This window comes from Varanus komodoensis, unplaced genomic scaffold (genome assembly GCF_004798865.1).
Source record: "Varanus komodoensis strain SLA01 unplaced genomic scaffold, ASM479886v1 scaffold29_1, whole genome shotgun sequence".
Classification (NCBI taxonomy): Eukaryota; Metazoa; Chordata; class Lepidosauria; order Squamata; family Varanidae; genus Varanus; species Varanus komodoensis.
Window position 1 is genome coordinate 10,387,422 of NW_025335759.1, and position 16,310 is coordinate 10,403,731.

Consider the following 16,310-nt stretch of genomic DNA (forward strand, 5'->3'; position numbering starts at 1 on the left):
CTGCCGCCGCGCCCCAGCCCGCCTCGCCGTCCGCTTGCCGAGAATGGGCCCGAGGGGCTGCGCGCCTTGCAGGCTTCGTGGGGGGCGGACACGACAGCGGAATAGCCCGGCGAGGGGGGCTCCGCGGGCGGAAGGCCATGCCCCGCCCCGCCGGCGAGGAGCATTCGCTCAGAAAGAAGCAGGAGACGCGGAACGACGCGACGCGCGAGCGTGCCATTTTCTTCCGTCCGCGCTCGGCAGTGCTGGGATTTCTCTTTGCGTGCGCTCAGAGACCCTCTTCTTTTGCTGCTGCTCCTGCCCCAGGTTGCACCCTGTTCAACGCCCTGGCATGCGCCAGTGGAAGAAGGGACAACGGAGGATGGTTTCCTGCAAAGGAATCCGGACACGCTACTTATACGTGCGCAGAACAGCTGCGTCTCAGGCACACGCTTCTGCTGCGCTGCGCGGTTCAGGCAAAGCCGGTGGGGAATTCGCGCAGCGCTCAGAGAGTTGGGACGACCCGCCCTGCAGGGGCCTTGCGCGCCAGCCTGAGCCCACCTCCCCAGGCCCGCAATGCCCAGAACGCAAGGAACTCTGGGATTCTTCAAAATCCGCACTGGGAAGAATTCCAAAATCCACATGGGGGGGATGCATTCAGGAATGATGCTCCTTTTATTTATTTTTTGCTTACTGTTCATTCAGCCGTCTTGGGCCCCTGAACGGTTTACGCTCAATAACTCCACATATAATATAGTGGAATGTGCTCCTTGGAGAAGCGTGCCTGGCGCTGAGTTTATATTCTTTTCGGCGCCAGGTTAAAACCTTTTTATTTAATTGCTATTTTAAAAACTAGCATTTTATCGCTGAACAGTTGCTGTCTTTGTTTTCTGTTTTTTTGTCATTAGGTACCTTTTTATCGATTTGTTATTTAGAAAGATCATTTTATTGTATTTTAACTGTATGTATTGTGAGCCATCCTGAGATGCCGAGTCAGCGACGGCATGCAAAAGTTTTAAATAAATATATAAAATATTAAAACAGATTAACAATGAAGAAAGCATTCTAATTAAACAATAAGTAAAACTAAGCAAAACAATTGATGTAATTAAATTAATAAAAGCAAGAGAAAGTAAAACAAAGACTTGGCTGAAGATATTGATAACATATTGCTTACACATGAAAATACTGAGTGAATAAAAATGTTTTTGCCTGGCCCTGGTTCACCTGCCGTGTCGGCACCGGGCAAATTTCCCTGGGCAGTGAATTCCATAGTTGAGGTGCCATTACTGAAAGTGGCAGCCAATTACATGAGGGGGAAGAATGCCAGACTCAAATTTTGTCATTCAGTGCACTCTATACGTTTATTTTAAATGTGTGTCTTATTTTTGTAGCTCAGGCAACACCCATTTTATGCTTCCAAACAGTCAAGGGGAGAATTCTGGAGTCCTGCTTTTCCATCTCTTTCCTTGCCTAAATAACATGTGCATCTCCTGCTCAATAGTTTGTAGCAGAAGGCAGGAGTCCTCGGCTCTCTGTGTCGATAGTATTTCTGGCAGCTCTTCTGAATTAGCAGGAAGACCATCAGAATTGCCATGGCAACGCCAGACCAGAAAAAGATGCTTTTTTCCCCTCAAATCTGGAATATGAAAGCATTTGTTTTAGTAACTTTATGAGGTTCCAAGAGAGACCACCATGATTCTAGCATCTCACTCTTCTGGATGAGGGGGTGAAAGGATATCTTTTTAAAAAATGAAAAGACATGGTTGGAGCCATCCCTGCTAGTAAGCGCAACCCCACCCCCACATCTCCAGGTTTCGGGAGAGCTATGTGATGTGCCAAGCCCACTCCAGAAGCAAGAAGCAAGATGTGGAGGAAGGTGTTGTGTGTGTTGCAGGGATAATTGTGATCACTGGAGAGCACTTAACTTGCAACCAAATTCCCTTCTGTGGTTAACACTTTCTGCAAATTTCTAGCATGCCATGAAGGCATCTGTGTTGCCCACCCTGCCTGCTTGGCCTTGCAAAGGCCGCCACTGATAAGAACTCACAGTTCTAGCAGACCCTGCTCCAGAACACGCCTTATCATTGCCCAAAAGCTGAAATATGCTGAATGACCTTCGGTGTGTGGTTGGTGGAGATACAGCTCTTGCAAGCTGAGCCTGCCCTGAATATCAACACGAGCAAATTTAACTGGGGCAACAAGGCAAAATAGCCCCCTGGTTGGAGATGTGGGGCCTGCAGAGGATGGATTCCTTCCTCACCTTCATTCCCTTCCCAGCCTGCCTCTTCCACAAAAGCACATTTGCCAGAATAGCTTATGTAAAGGTATTATATCAGGGAAAATGCAATGCTACCTTGATTTCCTTGGAAGGAAAAAAAGTTGGACATAAATATTGTACACACACACACAAATATAGAAGGGTGCATAAAGAAATTCGGATGTGGTCATCCATAGGAGAAAGGCACACAAAATCATCCAAACATAGGGCCAATTTTTCAAAAGTATGACTGATAGTGAAATGGGATGAAATAAACTTAATATGGGAAAAATGAGAAACAGAGTGAAGCAAAATTTGACAGATTTCTCGTCTCCACAGTCCTTGGTGTTGTACTGGGGTCAGAATGACTGAAGAACGGCTGAGAGCCAGTGTGGCGCAGTGGTGAAGAGCCTGGGACTGGGACTCAGGGGATCCGGGTTCGAGTCCCCACTCAGCCATGGAGCCCACTGGGGGACTTTGGGCCAGTCACAGACTCTCAGCCCAGCCTACCTCACAGGGTGGTTGTTGTGGGGATAAGATGGAGGAGGAGAGATGATGTAAAGAATTCTCTAAACAGTAAAAAAAGGAAAAGCAGGATATAAATCTAACAAATGGATAAAAGAATGAGAGAAACATACCTGTGACATTTATGGTTACATATCCTATCACAGCCACATCTCCCTCTTTTAATAGTATATAATTTCCAGAGTCACCAGAGGTTAAACTGCAGATCTGAAGGGAACAGTTGAAATCCAAGAGTTCCCGCCCAGTGTAGGCTGATCCATTCACTTGCCCTTGTTTATTTGGAGGTAGGTAATAGGTTAAGATGCGCTTTGCCCAATTCTCTTTTCCTTTGTACCAAGTGCAGCTAATAACATCACCCAGCTTTCCTCCCGGTGTTAGGGTGACCTTTTGTCCAAATGCTGGATTTGGTGGTTTGCATGTGAAGGGAACTTCCTTGGGGATCACATCCAGGGCATGAATCGGAAGGAGGAAAGAACTGAGAAGCGAAGCTGCAGTGGAAGAAATAAGAGGGGAAAACTTGGCTTCAGGGGAAGGGCTCACCTAGGTGCCAACAGCCAGCTAGAGCTTTTTCCAGAAGCAGAAATGGCAGAGCTGAGGCTGTCATGGAAAGGTGAGATTCCCTGGGGAAGATCATCATGCAAGGCAAAGCCGAAGACGGACGCTCAAACGGGAGTTGGTCCTGCACGGTTCCTGGATGGGTTGCCTCCATGCAGGGCGCCTCAGCCTTGAATGTAGAGTGGCTAAGCAGGGAGGTCCTGGGTGGGGCCCTGCGGGGGTCTTCCATCCGCAGGGCTGCCGTGAGCGGAGACACTGGGCAGCACAAAACAGGCACAGGTGGCCTCAGTGGGCTCATCCACGCGGCCACTGCCCTTCCAGGGCCTGCCAGGATGTGCGAGGAGAGCTCGAGCAGCGGGTGCAACCGGGGACCCTCCCTGGGGATCAGGCAGATAATCCAGCCCTCCCTCCAAGTGCGTGGGGCGGAAATAGAGGGAGCCGTTTGTCACGCCGGGAACCGGAGACATACGAACACGGGAAGAGCGACGCTGGATCCGACCGGGTCCATCAGGCCCAGCGCTCTGCTCACACCTTGCCAAGCAGCTGCCCATGGGCTCCCACGAGCAGGGCACACAGGCCACGGCACCCTCTGGCCCATGTTCCCCAGCAACTGGTGCACCTAGGTAGCATTAGCCATCAGGACTCGCAGTGGCCATGGGGGGTTGCCCAGTCCCCCTTGAAAGCCGCCCGATGGGGGCCTGAGTCGCCCTGCTCTGAGCTTCACCTGTGAGGAGCGCCGCCCGCCAGGAGCCCCGCAGCCCGGCGCCCCGCAAGTGGCCCGCGGCCGCTGCTCCGCCCGCCTCGTCCGCATGCGGCTCGCTCGCCGCCGCCCGCTGGTCGCGGTCCTCGCTGCGCTTGGCGTCTGACGGGACAGCGGCGGCCCTGCGCGCTCGCCGCCCGACCCACGAGCTCTTCCCCGGCCGGAGCTCTGGAGGAGAAGCGCTGCCCGGGCGCGCCCGCCGGGGAGGAGAGGCGAGCGCATGGTGACGGCGGCCAGCGAGTTCGCGGGCGGGCGGGCGCGTTTCTCGGAAGGCAGCTGGGCAGGGCCGCGCCGATACGCGAGGAAAACCGAAGAGGATGCCCGCGTAGGCGGGAGCGAGAAGGAGGCGACCGGCAGAACTGCTCTGGGATGCCCGAATCGCGCCTCTCCCGCGCGTTCTTGGGGCGCCACTCCGGCGCATGCATTGGAGGAAAGCCCCGTTCACACCAGCGAGAGCTCGCCACGTGCGCACGTGCCGTGAGTCCAGCTCCATAGCGCCCCATACTGTGAGCACTGGGCGGCAGCCTCGCCTCGCCAGGGGAATCAGGCAGGACTTTCCCGGCCCTCGCTGGAGATGGCAGGGCTCAGACCTGGGCCTTCAGATGCTTTGCTGGAGGCGGAGAAGGGAACTGGTCCGGTGCTGATGTCCGAGAGCTGGATGGACGCCCAAGGAAGCATTTGGGCACGGATGGATGGAGCCCGAGTGGCTGGAAAAGCGTGAGAGAAAGGAGCAGGGCACAGGCTTGACCAAGTGCCGGTGAGCCCAGTGGAGTGGGAAAGCGCCAGTCACACGCTCCCTGTGTCCAGGTAGCTGGGAGCAATGGGACTCTGGAATTACTCAGTGGGACTTCCTTTGGAGCCAACGTGCAGAGCATTTTCCTGGTCAGTTGACACACACGCAAAGACAATCTGCTGGAAAATTCTCTGCCAGAGGGACAGCCAGTTGCAGCAAAACCTCTTGGCCTTTCAATGCACCAGAGGACTCTTTGCTGAGTCGGTGAAACTCTCAATGGCATCGCCTCATTCCTTAGAAATATTGCCTAGTTAGGGAATTCTCTGGCATGTAGATGCTGCTTTGTTGCGATGGGGGTGGCATAGACATATTTTAAATAAATAAATTGATGGATTGCACCATCACTTCGGCTGGTCCATGTTCCCCTTCCAACTCGCAACAGCCCTCAGGGGCTCTGGCGGAACATCGTCCTCTCTCTAGTCAACCAGCCATGCAAGATTCTTTTCAGCAGCAAAATGGCCCAAATTGAAGACTGGGCCTCCTTTATGTTCTCAAAGAATGGAAGGGTGAGAAATGTGTTGGTCGGCATTTCAGTGTGAGCTTACCAGACTCACCCTGTGCATGAGCTGGCATGCAATTTGCTGTTCAGATCCATAGACCTCTGTACAAAAATGTATGCACAGAAGATGAGCACACACAAAATGCCCGTTTGGAAAATCCTTACCAAGATGCTTTATTCAGTGGGAAAGGTCTCTTGAAAATTTAATATTTACAAAAATATCTATGGAAATCTATAGAACTTTTCACATGGCCAAAAAGAAACAGAAATGCAAGCAAGGAAACCACGCTCCCCTGAAGTCTTGAGTTAAATTAGGATTCAGAGTTAGGAGTCGCGCCAGTGGTTGGAGGGATTCCTGCATTAGCTCTTCAGCTCATTGTACACATTTTCGCCTCCTGGCTGCAGAGTCTGAAGAGAAAAATGGAAATAGTGCTGGATACAGTCCCCAATCTCAAGCTCTTTCAGGTTTTCCTTGGTTTTCCTGGTCACCATATCAATGGGGTGGTCTTCTATCTCTTACTCCTGGAAGCAGGATCTATTTATGGAAGACTAGCCAACGAAATCCAATGTTTCAGTTTGCTTAACCTATGCTGACTGCAGGTTGGCCTTTGCATGAATGTGGACACCCCGGGCTGGACTCCCAGCGACCAGGGCGGTCTCCACCCAAGGCTTTATTCTGCAAGTGTCCTGCCGCCTTCACAGAATTTTAGAAGCTGTACGGGTGCGATCCTTCTTTGCAACTCTCCTGTGCTTCCCACTGCTGCTTCAGTCGCTTGTCTCACTGATGAGGCAAAAGAGCCGTGCGATACCTTTCGACTGTCGTACCAGGAGCCCCCCCCCCCATCTGGAAGCTACCCAGATATGCAAGTAGGGAGACCTCTCGTACCTGTGTAGAGCTGAACACAGAGGGAATTCCAGCAGGTAGAGATACCTAACCCTGCAGGGACGGGGGGAACCCTGCACCTACTGAGCTATCTATCATCTATCATCTATCTATCTATCTATCTATCTATCTATCTATCTATCTAAAGTTTTTATATGCCGTCCCCTTGCTATATAGCCTTGGGACAGCTCACAGAAATAAATAAATAAATACAATATACGTAACCATAACAATTATAACCCAGAAACACCCTGGCTGCACAATAAAATCTATAAACATTAAACGGTGTTAAAATGTTGTTTTAACTAGCTCAGCTCTCTGAGACACAAGAGGCCGATCCTCCCTGGAGAACACAGGGACCATATGCTTCTCTTCGGTCCTGATCCTGGCTTTCTCTGGGTCTGTTGGAGACCCTTTCTGAGAGAAGGATGAAGCGTGGGCCTCCACTTACCTCGTATATGTTGCTGGCCTCAGAGGAGTTCCCTTTCTTGACCTGTATCCATTTTTTAAAGAAGAAAGAAGGCTGCTGAAAGCCATTCACCAGTAGAAGCAGCCACAGCCGCTGAATCATTGGGCAATCTTCCCCGACCTGGTCCCTTCCAGATGTTTTGGACCACGGACTCCCAGTATTCCTGACCATTCACTATGCTCGCGTGGAGCTGAAGTCGCAGCGTTGGGAGCAGAAAGTTGGGCTACATGGCAAACTAGCCTCCTGCATCCCCATCAGAAAGACTTTCTCCTGGTGGTCCCAAATGGACCCCTGGCCTGGCTGCAATCTCCCAGGAGAGCCTCCAGCCAAGTCGCTTCCTGGGGTGTTGGGCAGGCATAGAAACACAGAAGCAGCGCGAGCCAGAAGAGGTCTCCCGGGCCATCTAGTCTGACCTCCGGCACCAGCCGGCTCTGCTCACGACACGCCCACCGTGTGCACGTCCAGGCAGTGGTGGACCTTGCTGAAGAGCTGGCCCAGTGAGCGTGGCTAGATGTTCTGCCTGCCTTAAAAGCTGGAAATCCACTTATCATTCCTCGCGTAGCACTGTTGGTCCATTTGGCCCAATACTGCTGACACGGACTGGCAGGAGCTCTCCCATGTTTCAGGCAAGGCTCCCACCCGGCTCTCCCCAGAGAAGCTGCAGATTGAAGCGGCGACCAGCAGGCAAAGTGAGTGCTCCCTCACAGCCTGTTCCCCCATCCTCTTTACTCGTTTACTCGTTACTCTTCCTCTTTACTCATCCTCTTTACAGCCCAGCCCTCCTCTCCTCATGTGCCACTGATTGTAAGACCTCTAGGGCAGAGAACTTGCCCCTAATTCTGTTAGGAATCGCATTGTGCTTGGCACGGATTCTCAACATCAGCGGAAACTATTTCTCAGCAGTGGGAATGGCTTGTCCCTCTGATCCAAGGCCTTACCTGTCTAGAAGCAGGAACATTCTCATAAAGTGAAGCCACGGTGTTGGCCTGGGTAGACATTCTCTTCTTTTGGCAACGGGCACCTGAGTGAGGGAGAAGGCTGGGAATCAAACCCTAACATTCCACCCACACCCTAATTTTGTTTTAAATGTGTGACTTTATATTGGTAGCACAAAGGAGGCAAGATCAGAGGTACAGACGGAAGCCACTAACAGGGCGCCATGCAACAGATCCCCTTCCTTAACCAGGAAGGGAAGCCCAGAACCAGGTGCCAATCCTTCCCTGCTCCAGGCAGCATTCACCATTCCCATCCTATTTTTTGTAGCCAGGCAAGGACTTCCGTGCTCTTAGTGGCCAGGTCAACATCTTACTCACAGAGAAAGAAGCAATGCAGGGATCCAATCAAAGCCAGTGTGGCAGCCAAGGACACGATGATCACCAATACAGGGTGGGAAGAAGAGTTATCCTGAACAGGAACTGCAGAAGGAAAGGTATTTTGAGAACTTCATGATTATGTGGAAAAGGACAGGCGTTCACCTAGTCTGTCAGCCTTGTGGATGAAGAACTGAACGGATATCAGTTTAAAAACACAGGCTGAAAGGGATACCATCTGCGACTATGTCTGCAGTGAGGTCTGCATATGTCTGCATTAGTGCCTGGCCCAGAGGTGAATTCTCTCTGCAGCGGTGCCTGATTTGAGAAAGTACAGCAGATCTGAGAAATATGGACCAAGCTGTGGCACAGAGTCTGATTTCTAGAGTCTCCTGAAGTGGGTGAGGTGAGTCTGTGGGTTTCTCACAGTTCAACGTTTGGTTCACCTGGAATGTTGAGAATGTTTCTTATGAAAAATGTTTGCATGGACATTTCCATTCAGTTATGTATGCATGTCTCCTAATGCATACCAAGTTACATGCAATTTTGTTTGAGAGACACATCTTTTTCAAGTCATACTGTTCACTTCTGAATTTTTTTTTTCAGTAATGTCTGAATTTTGGGGTGCACTTTCCCCATAAAACATGCCAAGTTGTGTGTGTGTGTGTGTTGACTGGCAACTCTTGTATACAATATGGAGAAGAGCAAATTTCAGAGGCTGAGTTTCAGTTCACAGCTCAAAAGAATGAAACTAAGATGCCATCTCCTCTCCTGACTTCTAGGACCAGAGGATTCAGGACTAGAGTTGGGTTGGCCACTTTTTAATTTTTAACTGGCTTTTCTTCTGTGCCTTGAACTGAAGCCAGACAAACAAAAGATAGAGATGCTGTGTTCGTGAAAGGCATCAGCCCGTATTAAATGAAAGTGCAACGGCTTGCAAAATCAAGCTCAGTTGCCACAGCCCCTCTCACAAGTACGCACACTCCTATGTGCTGCAGCTTTCTCAGCCTGATTTTGGCCAAAAGACTGCTCTTTCAACCAACTAGCTTTTACCATGCAAAAATATGAATGAGCAAAACTGGATTTAGATGACAGATTAGACTGAAGTATTAGCAGCAGCAAGAAAGGGGTCGAGCTGTTACCATTCTCTGGGATCAATTCTTCAATACAATATGGTAGGATGGAAAGTTGATTCTAAACTCCTTGGAAAGGGATGGTGGATGGATTCTTCCATGTCTCAGGCTGTTTCAGTGAACCTTTCCATTGCGTTGTGTCCCGCAATGGGGACCCGTGGATCTCATGCACTAGAACCTCCCCTGGGATGGTCAGGAGTGGAACAGGTGAGCTAGACTGCCATTCTTGGTGGGCATGACAGAGGCGTCGTACTTCAGATTTGAAGAAGACCTTGATGATACAGTAGTGGGAGTTCTGGAACCTCAGGGAGAGGGACTGGCCTTTGAAGTGTCCTCCAGGGAACATTTTGGAAGAGACGAGAGAAGCTGAAGCAGAGGAAGAGGGAGAGCCCATGCCTCACCCAGTCCCTGACCCCATAACGAGGCCCTGGCAGAGAGGAGCTGCTCAGTTAGAGGGCTTGTGTGGGCCTCACTGGCTGGCCCTTCCCGGTGGGAGCCACCCCACGGGTGCCTCCCGGAAAGTCATCAAAAGGGAAGGATGTGTGGGAGAAGTCCCTTGTTTGGGCGCGACATTCAGGACATGACCGGGGGTCATCTTCCATCTCACTCAAGGATTCATCATCATCATCATCATCATCATCATCATCATCATCATTATTATAACATGGCTGCTTTGTCTTGCAGCTGTGAAGTACCAATAAAGACTTGCATTACAAAGAGACGGTCTGGTGTTCTGGAGCCGAAAGGCAAGAAGGGAAGAGCTGAGCTCACAGCAGCAGCTTCTGGAGGCATTAGTAACACCTCTTTCAGTTAGCTCCACCCACCTCAGCACAGTGTTGCCGCCCGATGCCCTGGAACCATCTGGAGGGCTGCTCAGCCTTTGGAGGCAGCACCACCCGATTCTGCCCAGCTCCGCTGGAGGGCCGCTTGCTGCGGCCACATGCTGTCAGGTTGTCTGGGACTTAGGCTGCCCCTATGAACGAATGACCCCCAAAAGTCCTATCCTTGACAGCTCCTATTCAGCTCCTGCAAACTCAAGGCATCGTCCTACCATGAACAGCACCCCATTCCCAACTGAGGATGCTGGCACCCCTCCAGCAGGTGGGATCGTGAGCCACTGTCACAACTAAAGCTGCCATGCTTGTACTCCAGAGAAATTAACCCGAAATGATGACCAGCTCTGTGGGTATATTAGGAAACATATGTGCAAACTCTCAAAGGTTAGGAGAAATGCACGCAAACATTTTAAAACATGTTCATGCAGATTTTTAAAGTAATAATGCAAATTGGTGCATGTATGGAATGAAAGATGCTCGGAAAGAGTGGAAAAATGAAAAACTGAGTGAAAGCTAACCTGACAAATTCTTTGAACTTTAGTCAGAACAGAGGGGATTCTAGGATGAACTCTGGGTGGGACACAGGAGTCAGAACGGCTGACGAACAAGTGAATCCTACCTGAGAACTCTATGGTCACGTGGCCAACTGCAGTCACAGCTCCAACTTTTGACAAAGTATAGTTTCCAGAGTCATTTAATGTTAAATTACGGATGTGAAGGGAGCAGTCTGGGCCCGCCGTCTCTCGCCCAGTATAGGAAGGTCCATTAACTTGCCCTTGAGTAAGTGGAGGTAAGTAATAGACAAAGATCCGCTTTGTCACATCAGTTACTGTCCCTCGGAACCAGCTGCACAGGACAACCTTTTCCAAGGTTCCTCCTGCTCTTAGGGTCATGTTCTGTCCTGTTCTCGGATTTTCGGGTGTCCGTGTGATGGGTATTACTTCCTGGGCTTGAGTCAGCGGGAGGCAGGAACTGAGGATGGAGGCTGCAGTGAGGAGAATACAAGAGTGAACTCAAAATACATATTGAAGGCAAAATCAACAGTTGCTGGCAGGTGTGAGGGCTTTCAAGACATCAATCAATCCATTCCACCCCCAGTCTTGTTGGTCTGGCTTTTTCATTCTCGCAAGGAATGAATTAATGGGAACTGTAGTGCGACACCCTGCCCGGCTACCAGCTTGCGGAATACAAGCAGCTGGTGACCCAGTACAAGGAGAAACGGAGAAGCTTGGAGAGTCAAAGGGCCCGCGACCACTTTCACCTCCCAGGAGCGCCGCCGGCCAGGAGCGCCGCCTCCCCGAGGGCGACTGCCCCAGACGGCCCGGCCCGGCTCTCCCCATTGCAGGCGACGGCCGAGGCGACGGCCGAGTGCCCGGCTCGCTGCCCGCTCCCCGGCCCGTGCTGCGCGCACCGGCCCGGTGGGAACGCAGCCCGCCGCGCCCTTCCGCCGAGAACCGCCGGGCCAGGGGACGCGGGCGCTGCACCACGGAGCCGGAGCAGGGGCGCAGCCGCTGGCGAGCGCAGAAGGGGAAGGAAGTTGGGGGGCGGGCGAAGGGAGGCGGCCTCGCCCCGCGCCCGGCGGGGGCAAGAAGCGGCGCCGCGCGCTCGGACCGGCGGGGCTGGGCGGCGCAGAAGCGGGAGCGGCGCCGGGGCAGGCGGGGCAGGGGCGCGGGCTTCCTCCGGAGGGGCGAAGCGAGGCAGCCCCCGAATGCCGCGCTGGCCCCCTCAGGGCTGCTCCGTTCCCCTCGCCCCTTTCCCGCTTATCCTTCTGAGAAACCCGGAGCCGGCGGAGAGCGAGACATCCGCAGCCCGGCCCGGCCCCGTTTCCACATCTGTACGCGGCCGAGAGATGCTACGAGCGGGAAACTGTGAGAAACTGGGCAGGTTGCTTTCTATGCCGCCCCTTCTGGGAAGTCACGGTTGGCAGCTGATTTGAAGCGGCAGCAGAACACCGTCAGAACCGGTCGTATATTAAGCACCCCAGATGGGAGTTTGAGCGTGTGTTCAGGTGGGACGGAAGCATCTTAAGAGCACGTGCATCGCCCAGTGGGGATAGCCCTGCAGGAATCCCATCCTGATGCCGCATTTCCCTGCCCCTTTATTTATTTATTTATTTATTTATTTTATTTATTTGGAATGTGTGTATGCCATCCTATTTGCATAAGCCTTGGGGCGGCTTCCAACATCATAAATACATACGTATTTATTTACATACATATAAAAATACACCTTGTATGCCATTCTGTCAGGATCTGGGCTGCATTGGTGGCCGGAGGCAGAACCACCTCTGCTGTATTCGCAGATCGGTCCCAGGCCCCGCTGAAGCTTTCAGTCTGCCGATGCGCGCCAGCTGGGAGTCCAGCCCTTCCCCCCAGGCCTGGCCTCCGCGATGCAGCTCCTCCGGTCTGCTGGAGAGTCTGTACCTTGCTGCCTCAGCATCCCAGGTCCCCCTGGTCGCTGTGTCTCCTGCCCTTTCATCCTGCGTCAAGGTGCCACCAGCTCCTCTGCTTTTCCTCCTGCTTTCTGAGCTTGGCCCAAAGCATAACTACAGCTTGGACCTGCCATTAGATCTTTCAATTGGATTTCGGGCTCTGCCCCACTTGACGCTCTCTTGCCCTCGTCCCAGTGCCTCTGCCTCGTCTCTGGGCGCCCATGTCCTGCCACATCGTTTGTTTGACCCAACCTGTGCAGGGCTCCCCAGTGAAACTGTTTGCGTTTCCATACATTGCATCAACCGGCTGGTAAAAAGATCGCAAGACATGTTGCAAGAAAGCCTTTATTGGGATTTGTATTCTCAGAATCAGGACTCATACAATCCCCTCAGTTATGGCTGGGAAATGACCGACTCTGGCTCAGAGTGGACAGCTCCTTAGCCATGAGGCACCCGGGCTTCTGCTGATTCAGTCCCAAGTTGTGTGGGTCCTTTGCAGAGAAGAGGTGGGAACCCTTGCAGATGAAGATCCTTGCAAAATGCAAAGCGTGAAGCAGCTCGTGGTTCAGCCCAGCTTCCCCTTGCTGTCATGAGCTTCAGTTCCTCTCCATAACCTCAGCTCTTGCACAAGTCACTGTTCCCTAAATTTGTTTATAGCAGTGCAAGGGAAAGTGTCCCATGAATGCATGAAGCTGCCCCATACGGGATCAAACTCGAGCTTCGTCCTGCTCAGCCCTGTCTCAGGGGACTCGGGTAGGACACTTCTCCTCGTAGGGGGTCCTTCCGGGGGATTCCTCCTCGAAGGAGAAGCAGGAGCTCCCCACGCCAGATGTTCCCAAGAAGAGGTTGCCCCAGTGGAACTGGGAAGCCCGAGAAGGTCCTGGCCCCTCCAGGCTGATGCCGGCAGATCCGCCTCCTTTAAGACGGACAAGGAGGGGACTTCTCAGAAGCAGGTCCAGCAAGATGCTGCAGCTCAGCCCTGGTGGACTCTGGTAGTTGTCGCCATATCAGCTTCAGAGGCAGTATTAGGGGATGGCCCAGTGGGGCCAGAGCCCCAAATCCTTCATTTGGAGCCTGACCCCTGCTGTCCGGGGCACTTGCTGAAAACGGTATGGACCTTATGCTCTTCATTGCATGTGAACCCTCTGGGCCGGCCAGGGGTTTTGCCCACGTGTGCTTCACCTCCTCCAGCTGCCACCCCTCCTTCCCGAAATCCTTCTGCACAGAGACTTTAGAGCTGATATGGATGAGTACATGCAAAACTGTCCTGCGGAGCTGAGAAAAATGCTCTCTTAAAATGTGTATTAAAATGCGCTTGATAGACTGTGTACATTGTCATACAGAGTGAGAAAAAATGCCATGTGCTGAGCATCCGGGATGGAACAGGCTGTGACCCCGAATGAAACTGAGGTCGGCAAATCGGTCCATCCTCGGGCAAGGCCTGAAGACACTGGCACTCTGCATTCGGGTCCCTCAGTACACAGCTTGGTTTCCTGGCTCCAGGTTCTGTGAAAAATGGAGTTACATCAGTGAGAAACAGACTGGACAAGACACCGGGTGCATTCCCCCCTTTATTCCTTCTTGGCTTTCTCTGGGAGAGGTCAGAAAAAAGCGAAGCGTGAGGGGCCTCCACTTACCTGGTATATGTTGCTGACAGCACGGGCTATCCTGGGGTTTCCCTGGATCGTTTGTTTAAAAGAAAGAAGGATGCTGAAGGTCATTTGTGGCTATTCCCCAGGAGAAGCAGCGGCAGCCGCTGAATCACTGTGCAGCCTTCTCCCAACAGGCACCCTTCCGATGTATCGGACACCCTGTCTTCCCGTACTCCTGACTTTTTCTTATGCTGGTGGGGGCTGATGGGATCTGAAGCCCCAGACGCTGGGAGGCCCCATTCCGGAGGAAGCTGGACTAGAAGGGAGGGGTCGCTAGCCCTCTGGTGCCGTTCTGAGAAACTCTTCAATACTTACAGAAAAGGCAGCTGCTTTTCTGCCTCTTACATGCACAGGGGAAGCATTTCTTCAACAGGGCGGGGAATGGGGACTGCCATAGACTGTCCTCCAGCATCCTGAGCTGCCCAACGGGGTCAGGATTCTTTCTTCAAATGTTTTTGAAAGGGGTGGAGTGAACTGTTCCACTGCTGCGCTATTCAGCACTTTCTAGGAGTCGTCCTATGTTGCTGCCAAACGGGCTCACCGGAATGGAGCTCCAAGGATAGCTCTGAAATCTCGGCATCAAAGCTGCAAGGGATAAGGAGCCCCATTGGCATAGCCATCCCGAGGCTCCCTGTCCCGAGGGTGCTCTGCCACTTGCCCATGCTTTGGGGTAGTGCCCACGGAAGGGCAACCAGCTGCGAGGACTGTTAGGGTCACCCTCTGGGCCCACGGAGGCACACAAGAGGTGCTCTGAGGGGCACCCGTTATCACCTGCACCGGCAAAGGTGTGAGTTGCTGTCCTCCAGGGTGGAAAGGTGCTTCTCTCCTGCTCAGGAGGGAAGCTGCGAATGTCACCTCCCTGCCCAGGAGGGCGAGAAGGGCCTTCGCCGACGCAGCAGCACCTCCTCTTCCCCCACGCAGCCTGAGCTGGCAAAGAGTCTGCTAGCTCTTCCCACTCGGGCTGGTGTGGCCGCCTCTTTGTCCAGGCAAGGAGTAAACAGACTTGCAGGTGCAGAGGCTGAGACGAAAGAGGAGAGTTCCCTTCCTGAGCAGGTGGAATGAGGCTTTTGCAGTTAAAGGGTGCAGCTGGCAAGGAAAACCCCATCCAGGGTGTGCAGCCACAAGAATGTCAGTACCTCTCCAGGCCCAAAGGGAAATTCTTGCACCTTACACAAGCCCTGAGAAAATTCACGTGCTCTGCTCAGAAGGACATACAGTATGTGATTTCATCCTGATCCTTCCCCACCTCCAGTTCAAATGATCAGAAAAAACAGATCTAAATTACTGGCATAGCACTCAGTTGGAGACATGCAGCTTAAGCTCTCTCAAGATCAGCCAGGGGAGAATTTCCCCAAGCTTCCTCATGTTCTTCCTCTGCTCTGAAACCTCATGCAATTTTGGGGAAATGCTAGAAGGCTTCTGCAGTACAAGGCACATTCTCTGCTGACCGTGTGAACAGAGAGCGCCTGTGTACTTTAAACATACTCCAGAATCCACACTGAGGCTTCTTAGCAGACGGGATGATGTAAAACATTAAGTCATAACACATCCTCTTGCTGTTTGTCATTTCCTGGCCCTCTTCTCTGGAAAAAGGCTTTGTACACAGTTCACATTTTTACCAGCACTAAGTTTGCTGTGGATCCTGAAAATCAGTGTGCAATAGTACCAGCCATGGAAACAGTACCAGCATCTCTACCCCAAGACTTTACCTCTTCAGAACTGGAAAGGTTCGAGTAGAACGTGAGTGCACTCTGGTTAGGGATGTGATTCTTTCGACAACGGGTGCCTGAATGAGGGAGAAAAGTGGTGTCAAACGTTTACATTCAACCCACAGATTTACACTTTGAAGCAGCTAATTGGAACCCTTCCGGCACATGCCCTTCTGGATCCAGGAAAGAACCCAGGAGTGCTGGGTCCCCATCCCCTTATGGTTCTAGTGACTGGTTGCCCAGTAGCTGAGAAGAGACCTCAGCAGTCTGGGCTGCTTGCTTTGAGTGTCTTACTCACGGAGAAGGAAGTAGAGCAGGGCACTGGTCAAGGCCAGGATCGCAGCCGAGGAGCCCAGGATTATCCAAAGGCCACTGCGGCGTGTTTCCAGCAGAGGGCCTGAATAGGAAAGCATAGTTTTAGGAATGCTGTGATGCTGCTAGGAAGGACGTTCATCCAGCTAGGATGGATAAATCCAGCCTCTCTCTCTCTCTCTCTCGCGCGCGCGCGCGCGCGCGCGC

The 16,310-nt window shown here is 52.3% G+C and overlaps 1 protein-coding gene and 1 long non-coding RNA gene across 2 annotated transcripts; both read right to left on the minus strand.

Annotated features, from left to right (window-relative positions):
- Positions 1 to 1,321: 1,321 nt before the first annotated feature.
- LOC123025761 lies at positions 1,322 to 4,092 on the minus strand. The gene is made up of 3 exons (XR_006415176.1): positions 4,041 to 4,092; positions 2,875 to 3,249; positions 1,322 to 1,615 (listed from the first exon to the last, which is right to left on the minus strand). It is a non-coding gene; the product is annotated as an uncharacterized LOC123025761 (long non-coding RNA).
- A 1,419-nt stretch (positions 4,093 to 5,511) lies between these two features.
- Positions 5,512 to 11,430, minus strand: LOC123025760 (carcinoembryonic antigen-related cell adhesion molecule 4-like). The gene is made up of 6 exons (XM_044434742.1): positions 11,411 to 11,430; positions 10,619 to 10,984; positions 8,034 to 8,135; positions 7,659 to 7,741; positions 6,703 to 6,744; positions 5,512 to 5,776 (listed from the first exon to the last, which is right to left on the minus strand). Exons 2-6 carry the CDS (start codon positions 10,890 to 10,892, stop codon positions 5,729 to 5,731), a joined length of 549 nt encoding a protein of 182 aa, XP_044290677.1. The 5' UTR covers positions 10,893 to 10,984; positions 11,411 to 11,430; the 3' UTR covers positions 5,512 to 5,728.
- Positions 11,431 to 16,310: the final 4,880 nt, after the last annotated feature.